Consider the following 9,755-nt stretch of genomic DNA (forward strand, 5'->3'; position numbering starts at 1 on the left):
ATTATACTCATTATTTGTTACACACTTTTTCTCACCTACAGCCCAGGAGTGTTCGCTGGATGATGACACCATTCTAATACCAATTATAGTTGGTGCTGGTCTTTCAGGCTTGATTATCGTTATAGTGATTGCTTACCTAATTGGCAGAAGAAAAAGTTATGCTGGATATCAGACTCTGTAACACTAATGCATATGTGATCTCTGTTCCAAATTAATAAAGCAAGTACAAGTTCCAACATGCAATACTATTCAATTTAAGATATATTTACTTTTAGTTCTGATCTTAGAACCAGTGGTATGGGGGATTTTGTACTTAAATAAATACAAACACCCCAAAACTATTAACTACAAATTGGTTATGTGAATTTGGTTTTCCTAACCAAGGCATTTAAATCTGTTGTTTCTTCAGCCAAAGGCATGTGCAAAATCACCTGGATTATAGGTTCTATTTTATTTGCTTAAATTAGTGTTTCAGTGTTTTTACTTTAGTCATTCTGACTAGAGATATACAGTTTAGGAAAAACAGGTTTTTAAAAGAGATTTGTTTTCTTGCATGTGGTTGAATTGAGACAGTACATTCTACAGTGGATTTGTACTTGCTCCCTTTGCATTTTTTTCTGTGATTTTGTTTGCAGGTTAACTTAGCTGCTTTGACATTGCTATATATTTGACCTAATAGAGATATGGCAGTAGATGTGAACAGTCTAATATTATGTTTGTAGCAATGACTGCTTTCCTAATGCTTTTTGAATACATTTGTATTTAATGTGGCTGTAATGACAAAAGATGCAAAGCTTTTGAAATTTTAGAATAGGTGTTAAGCTTATTGTTTAATCCCTTCTAAAAAAACCTAGATATTTCAATCTTTTAAATTGCAAGATACAAGACTATTCCAGCTGAGCATTTCAATTTTCTAGGTGCTTTATAGATAATTGCTAGGCAGTGCCAATTTCGGGCCTTAGTCATTTTACCTGTAAATTGGTCTCTACCTGCAGAGCTAAAGTTAATGTAGACTTCCAGTGTCCTTGGTGGTAGTAGTATCTTTTATTCCTTTTTTATCTTTTCTTTTCCTTAAAGAAGAAATGCCAGTATGTCCTAGAACCTAGAAAAGAAGGGCACTTATACCTATAAAGTAACTTGCACATAACCCAAAAGTCTCAGTCTTCTCCATTAAAATGTTTGGGGTTTTTTGTTTTGTTTTTAAGAGTTGTTCTTTGTTTCCAGCTTAAAGTGATTACTACAACATTTACTAATTTGGCTTTCCTATTTAAATGGTTATATGCTAATCAAAACTTACAGTATTGTTGTTCATTATGGTAGAATCATTATTAATTCATGTATTTTGTGTTCAGTTTTGTCCTCTGGGGAGATGCACCAGTTGTCCATCTACCGTGAACCACCTAATGTTTATATGAGAAAGCAAAACATTTCAGCTTCATAGTTAACATATCAAGTATTTCGTGCTGTTTCTAGGTGTTTTTTTATTGGAACGGCTGAGCAAATATTTAGAAATTGTTAATATGCAGCCATATACCAAAGGTGCCTGAGTTTTTTTGTGGGGGGGGGGTAGGAGATTGTATACCCCCATTCACTACAAAATGAGATATCTGGGTTCCAAAGTATTATTGATGTTGAATTAATTTGGTAGTCTAACTAAAAACACACACACAAGCAATTGCCTGTAAACATATATATGTCTATAACTATCTTTCGAGTTATATTGGAGTGCTGAATATTTTTTCCCACTTAAATTTGCTCTCTGTTTAGAGTAGCCTGAAATTCTTACTGGCTCAGAATCAGATTCCTGATCAACCCCTCTTTTAAAGCTACAATGAGCTGCATTGCCAGCTTAAGGCACTTCTAAAAGACAAAAGACAAAAATATAAATCTGATTTTTAAAAATTATTTTTTATTTAAATAGTATGTTAGTGTAAGATTGTTAACCTTAAAAGAATGGATAATGCTTATAAGAACGTAGGTCTTAGATGTTTCTCACAAGTCAAAACAAAGCAGCTTTTAAAAAAAAGAGATTAAAGCATAAGTGGGTGGCACTGGCTTAATGCTGTTAATGTTTCTAAAAGTTTCTACATTAAATTATATATCTGATTCATATGAAAATATCTCTAATTAACACTGTTTTCTAGAAAATCTGACTTCATTGAATATTTTTGTATCTTACGTGGGCCAGTTTATATACGGTCATTTAAGCCTCATGCTCTTTGTACCTTTTGTAGTTTCATTTGCTTTACTGGGTTTACACCTTGATGGTCTAACACTCTATGGTTCTGAGTGTTTTTCATGTGTTAGCATTTATATAAAGAAACTGGTCCATGTAAATACTTCTCATGTTTTTCTTTCAAATGTTTAAGCCACTAGTTGATGTATGGTATTTCTCTAGATATTTGCTTGTCCATTTGCTCCACATATTGCTTCTAAAACAAACAATAAAGGTTATTTTATTTCTTAAGGAAATTTGCTCACATTATTTCCCATTGGTTGAAGTCAAGATTTTGTATATCACATAATGTCAATTTCTTCCAAAAGGAAAAACTTTACAAATGCTTAGAAATAGAACTAAATTATTTCCAAAATGTCCTGTTGTGTTATTATCTGGAAGAATGGTCCAATACATGGGTCTCTACTGATGCTGGGCTGGCTACAGTATAAGAATCACCTGGGAAACTTGTTATAAAAATTCAAGTTCCAGGCACCATTCCTAGAGTATTTAATATTTAATTTAGCAGGTCTGAGATAAGACGTGTGTGTGTGTGTGTGTGTGTGTGTGTGTGTGTGTGTGTGTGTGTTCCTCAGCCAGATCTGGTGTGTAGCCAATTGTGGAACCAGCAATCAAGAATATTCATTTAAGCCCTAGGTGGTTTGGCACAGTGGATAGAGCGTTGGCCTGCAGACTGAAGGGTTCCAGGCTTGATTCTGGTCAAGGGCACTACCTTGGCTGCAGTCTTGATTCCCCAGTCCTGGTCAGGGTGTGTGCGGGAGGCAACCAATTGATGTGCCTCTTTCACATCGATTATTCTCTCTGTCTCTCCCCCTCCCTTCCGCTCTCTCTAAAAATCAATGGGAAAATATCCTCAAGTGAGGATTAACAACAACAAAAAAAGAATATTTATTTAATATTAAAAAGCATCAGAGTATCTTGTGCATTTTTTCTCAACTCCTAAAATGAGGCTGATATTTCATATCTATACATAGCAGCTGTGCATTGCAGCCATATAATCCAAACTATTGATCTGAACCAAAATAGGATTGTGTGCATGCAATCTTTCACTCTAAAATGTTTGAACCTTAGTGTATATCACACACACACACACACACACACACACACACACACACACAAAATTAGCAATCTGGCTCATAACTTTCCTCTGGATTACCCAGTTAAGCCATGTGACTGCCAGTTAATCATCATAGCTCCCACCTTTGCTACTAGCTGCCATGTCACTTTGGCCAAGCTGCTTAACTTCTGGGGTCTCGTAAAGTTGAAGGCTTTATTTCTCTATTTCTTTTGAATGGTAGTTTTCCATGTTAGTGAAGATTTGAGTATATTTACCAGTAGAAGGGATCTGATAAGAAGCTCCTTGTTATGTATCAAGAACATAACTTTACATACAGTGTAAAATGCACCATCTTGTTTCTTTTCTTTTTTAGGAGGAATTCTTATAAGACACATATTTTCTTTAAGATTATAGCATTTCATCTCTGTTTAGGTAGATAATGTTAAATTGGCTCGGGCTCATCTCTCTCCCACCCATTTCCTTATCTATTACCGTGGTAGCTAACTTTCTGCATCAAAATTGCCATATTTTGTTTTTGAAAGTAGTATAGACATATTTGGGTGATACTCAATAGCTAGTATCTTTTCAGATTCATGTTATATAGTTCAGTTTGGTTATAGATCTAAAAGATATATAATTTAAAAAAGATGTCACATAAGAATGTAATTCCTAACACTGACTTTTACAAAGAGAAATTTGACACAATTGATTTTAAGAGGAGTTTTTGATTTACATTTTTTAATAAATGTGTATCTCAAAAAATGTGTATCTCAGCTTTCCAACTCACACTGAATATTATTTTTGAAAGATTTCTGAACAGAAATTTGAAGATAACAGGTTTTTTAAAAAATTTCTTTATTGATTAAGGTATTACATATATGTCCTTATAGCCTCATTACCCCTTCCCCCAATCAGGTTTTTTTTAATCTACAAGAAACTTAGTTGAAATTTCAATGCCTATGAATAGTTTATCTTTAAAAATCTTAATTGCTTCTCTGACTATTAAACTCTTCCAAAAATACACTTTTCCTTTTCCCCAAAATATTTTCAGTACCGTCTCAAATGTACATTAGGCAAATAGATCAGTTCAAAATGACTTATAGAGTGCTCGCTTTGGCAGCACATATACTAAAATTGGAACAAAATGACTTATAGAATGAGATTTTCTTTTCTTCAGTATGTGATCCTATTAAAATTCCTGTTTTACCAAAATATCTTCCCATTACTTAAAGAATCCTTAAAGGTTGAATGCACAAAATCATTATTTATTATAAATTAATACTTCACATGCTAATTGAGAACATTTTAAATAAGTGACAGCATTTAGAAAGATCTTTGTAAGGGTGCAATTGCCTTTTGATCTACTTTGGGAATATTTGTCTTACATGAAAGCTTTATTAGCACTATTTATGAAAACTGTTTCAGTACTAGGTCAAATAGCCAATTTGGGAAAGATGACTATGAATCCATTGCCAGAATTAAAAACTAATCTACTAATGAATTTTTTTAAAAACCCAAGTTATATTAAATCCAAGGCATAATACTATAAGATGTATGCTACCTAATAGTTTATGTGCTGGGTGATAATTTGGGAAATGGAAGGGGATGAGCTAACTGGGTGCTCTTAACAAACACCATTTATTTACAAGTCACATCTAGCAACCTTTATCTGGATTTTTAATAGAACAGAGAAGCAGGTAATAAAGATAATTGAGCTGGTAGCCACAGTTGATGTCATAAAGTCCTAAACTCCAGGACTGCATCTTGTTCCCAGTTACTGCCCCAGAGGCTAGCCTGGCACATTTCTTAAATACAAGCACACTCAGAATTGCCTTGCAGCCTGTTCATTCTTATTTTTGACACAAATTCTAATAAGTTTAATTATCTGATTTATACATCCCTGGTAAATTGCAAGCTAGGAGGAGATCTAGGGCATTAAGAGTCAAGGAAATGGAAAAATAGTAAGAAGTGGTGATTCAACATCTCATCCTTCCCTTTTTGCAAACGTATCCCTATCTGAACCACTTGTTCCTTCCTTTCTCCAGTCTCAGTAAGTTTTCTTTTCCTGGTCAATGCTTCTGGAATCCCTTTTCTTCTACCTCTTAGGAAACCTTGTATTCTTCAGCATCTCCAACCTGTCAAATACTAATGGCCCTTTCCCTCATCCTATAAACACCTTGAAGATATCACTTCTTGACCCCATATCCCCTTATAATTACCTCCCTATTGTCCTCTCTGTTCTCCTAAACTTCTTGAAAAGAGTATTGTGTGTTCCCCATCCCAAGTTCTTGATCTCCTACCAGTCACTCCTTGTTCACTCCTAAACCTGCAGCAATTTGACTCATAGCCCTCACCTTCCATATTGCTAGATCCAATTGCAATTTTTCAGACTTCGCTAATATTTTACACTATTCTCCCATACTACCCAAAACTGTTTCCTTCATTGACTTCTGTGGCACTATTTTCTATCTGCCTTTTCTACTTTTTTCCCCTGCTCCTTGATCCCTCAAATAGTGGTGTTCCCAAGGGCTTTGCCTCTGGTCCTCTTTTTACTACTTTCTGTCACTGAGAAATATCTTTGTCTGTTAACTACCACTTAGGTTCATCAACCACTTGACTCAGACACAGGTATTTTAAACTCAGCAGATCTAACACTGAACATCCCCATCTTGCACATATCCCTCTCCATCCTCCCCCATACACAAAATTTAAAAAAATAACCCCCACACAAAAATAACTACAAACAAAACTGAAATGCATATATTCTTCCTCCTGTATTCCCTATCGTCATTAACTAGCACCGGTATCTACATAGCCAGTCACTCAAGCTATGTGTGGAATTGGAAACCATTCAAATTATCTCCTCCTATCACACCTCTGACATCCATTTGGTCAACTCTGCCTTCTAATCAGATCTCTAGCTTGTCCCTTATGCATTTCCACTTTGTTAACCCAGTTCAGGACCATATTATTGGATATCTAAACTCTAGCAATAGAGGTGCCTCCTAACTTAATAGTACCAGTCTTCCATCTGCCATAACTTCCTGCCTAAACTCCTGCTGCACTTTTTTTTTTTGGCTGTCAGTGTAAGGCCAAAACTACTAGAGCATACAATGCCTTTGAGAGCTGGTCCTAGTACCCTTTTCCTACTGCTTTTCCAGCCAAGAGTACCTCTTGATCCGATGTTCTAGTTATGCCAACCTTTTTGCGTTTCCCCTGAAGTGCTACGTTTTCATACCTTCCTTATTTTTGTCTGTGCTGTTCCCTATACCTGGAGTGTCTTTTTCTCACTATCTGCATGGTTAATTCCTATTCTTCTTTTTAAAATTTATCTTTATTGTTGAAAGTATTACAGATGTCCCTCTTTTCCCCCCCATTGACCCCTTCCACCCATCCCCTGCCCCAGACCTTCACTCCCCTATTGTCTATGTCCATAGATTATGCATACAAGTTCTTTGGGTAATCTCTTCCCACCCACCCACCTCTGCCTTCCATCTGAGATTCATCGGTCTGTTCCATGCTTCTATGTCTCTGGATCTATTTTGTTCATCAGCTTATTTTAAAAAAGCTCCAGTGTCACTTCTTTTTAAAGTATGTTTTGTGTAACAAGGCTGAGTTGAGTATGCTTCTGAACAGTTCCATGACACTTTGTGTATTGCCTGCCTCTATTACAGCCCATTTTAAAATTATAATCACTGATTTTCCTGTCTGACTCTTACACTGGACTGATTATCTTGAGACAGACAGTTATGCCACCAGGGCTAGTTTGCATCTTTTCCCACTATTAAATGACTCCAGATTGTTATGCAGTGAGTTCTTAGGTCTGCATAGTATCGTTGTTCACTTGGTTCATTTCATTAATACTTTACAACCTGCAGTGTTCCACTGTGCTTCAACATCATAACAGTTTGCCTCTGTAGGCTCACAGCATGATCATCAAGGAAAAGCTAATTATATTTATCCATTATCTTCTGTTTAAGAAACCTGGGAAGCATGTGATCATTTTATATAACTTTCATCCAAAATGACTGCATTTTTGGGGTGCTTAAAAATGTGTGATTTTGTTACTTGGAAAATCACTTTTGTGGGACATCTAATTTGCTGGTAATGAATGCCAATGACTTATTACTTTGGTGTAAAAAAACAAATATGTGTTGAGAAGTGCTGTCATTTTAACTTGAAATTTACAGATTTGAAGTTCTGTCACTTTCTGTCTCAATTTCCTTTCTCCACATCTAGCTCAAGACTGCAGTGCAGATGAAGACAACTTCCTTGTGCCCATAGCAGTGGGAGCAGCGTTGGCAGGAGTACTTATTCTAGTGTTGCTGATTTACTTAATTGGCCTCAAGCACCATCACACTGGATATGAGCAATTTTAGAACCTGCAATCTGATTGATTATATAAAAATACATGCACATAACAAGATTTTCTTGCCTCTTAATTTTGAAACATTTTACTCCTTAAAATTAATTATTAAATCAGTGCTAGCATTTTGAGATAAATCTTTATAAATAAAAAACGTATGTTTGATCAGCTTAAAATAAAAAATGTTTTTGCTGATCTGGAAGATAAACTTGTTAAAAAGAACATTGGTGTGCAATATTTTAAGGTCTGTCTTAAGCCGTGGCCAAATTTTGATCCTAAAATGCCTTAAACTTATTAACATGGTCATTATAAGAATAAAACATGTAGCTGTCTCTTAATAGGATTAATAAATACTATTTCACTACTAGCATTCTGTTTCAATGTATAAGAACTATACTGCTTTAAACTCATTACAGTGTCTTTGCATACAGTTCATTAAATATTGATGTGGCATGACTGTCTATCAGATATACTCAAACTTGCTTTTCAGTTGAATGTCCTCAGGGCCATCAGCATTTTTTAGGTTATGTGATTTTTTGTTGATTTCTTTGAGTCCAAGTTACAGATGAAGTCAGTCTCTCAGGCTTATGACTTTTACCTTCTAGGTAAATAATAGAACCAAAAGGTCACAACAGAACTTAACCTGGCCTGAGAATTGGTGTTTTTTTTTTTAATGTTTCCTTTTCCTCAATAGACACTGAAAAGATTCAAGCATATTTAACCACTTGCCTTTTTTTTCTTGTTTTTCTTGTCTTTGGATGCCTGATTAGCATTGAAAGATGGAAATATTCTATGAACTAATTACGACAGATTGTGTTGTGTTTCTGTACCTCATTTTGTTGATCTCTAGAGCATTAAAATCTATTTAGTGTTGTCATCAGACCGGCACCTATGAAATGTAAGCTAACAGCAATCTCAGAAGGGATGCAGTGAAGCATGCTTCTTCATGATTGTCCCTGGGGCGCAGAGCATAAATGGAGGGTAGAGAGAAGCTGTTGGCATTATTAAAATGCTTCAATAGGGGCTATTGATAATCCGCCCCTATTGAAGCATATTCCTTACTATAAGTGCAGCACAGACATTGAATGTAAAAACAAGAAGGACTCTTAATCAATAGACTTGAGAAGACTGCCACATTGAAATGATTATTTTATTCATTCTATGTGTATATTGGCTTGTTCAGAATTTCTGTAACTCACTTATTACAGTATTTTGGTACCCAGCTATCAGTCTCTGAAGGCTTTCATTACGTAAAATACAGGAAACCTTTCAACAAACACTACCGTAATTACTTAAACTCATATACTCAGAACCTTAGCAACTGTTTTTCTTTTTTTATGAATGACAAAAGTACAAGAGGAGGAAAAGATAAACTTAGAGGAAAATGCAAGTTATTTAATCATAAATCATACCAAATATCACATTTTATTAATTGCATTAGACTTATACTGGAAAAGACCTTAAAGATTATTTACTCTAACCCTATAATTTTACAGAAAGGGAAGTAACTTCAATGAATTTACATATCTAGTGGTCAACAAAACCGTTATTAGTATTTTGATAAAAATTGTCCCAGTGAAATGTAGTCACTGAATAGTAAAACTAGTTTAAACTTGAAATTATATGATCAGAATGAGGCACTTTGAACTTCTGTACTACTTTGAGTAAATAACACAGGATCTCAACTTCTTTTAAGTATTTTTAAAGCAGTGAATATTTGCTTTTTCAATAATAATAATAATAATATACTGAAACACTCCTATTTTGATCTCTATTTGCTACTTCAAAACCTAAACCTCCTTGGACAGGATCTCAAACATGGGAGGAAAACGGAAGAGAAAGAACACTTGTTGATCACCTGATGTGTATCAGATGCTTTAGAAATGCAATTATATATAATCCTCAAATACCTTATAATAGGTATTATTATCCCCCTTTTACAGATGAGAAAAGTGAATCCAAGTTTAAATAACTTGACCAAGGTCCTTTAGTTAGTAATCGATGGAGTCAAGATTCAAACTCAGTTCTGTCCGAATCCAGAGCTCAAAATCTATGTGGCACACATTGCCTTCTGGGTGGTCCAGTGGAATGAACTG

The 9,755-nt window shown here is 35.0% G+C and overlaps 1 protein-coding gene across 2 annotated transcripts in view; it reads left to right on the forward strand.

The window, feature by feature from the left end:
- LAMP2 (lysosomal associated membrane protein 2) overlaps nucleotides 1-8,112 on the forward strand; it is a 39,639-nt gene extending 31,527 nt beyond the window's left edge. Inside the window, exon 9 of one of the 2 annotated variants that reach the window (XM_036304117.1) lies at nucleotides 7,533-8,112. In XM_036304117.1, coding sequence (XP_036160010.1) covers nucleotides 7,533-7,672 — 140 coding nt within the window. In that variant the 3' untranslated portion in view covers nucleotides 7,673-8,112. Of the gene's footprint in view, nucleotides 1-41; nucleotides 2,473-7,532 lie in introns of those variants that run through there. The other variant, XM_036304116.1, reaches the window with a different exon arrangement.
- The last annotated feature ends 1,643 nt before the right edge of the window (nucleotides 8,113-9,755 follow it).

This window comes from Myotis myotis, unplaced genomic scaffold (assembly GCF_014108235.1).
Source record: "Myotis myotis isolate mMyoMyo1 unplaced genomic scaffold, mMyoMyo1.p scaffold_m19_p_4, whole genome shotgun sequence".
Taxonomy (NCBI): Eukaryota; Metazoa; Chordata; class Mammalia; order Chiroptera; family Vespertilionidae; genus Myotis; species Myotis myotis.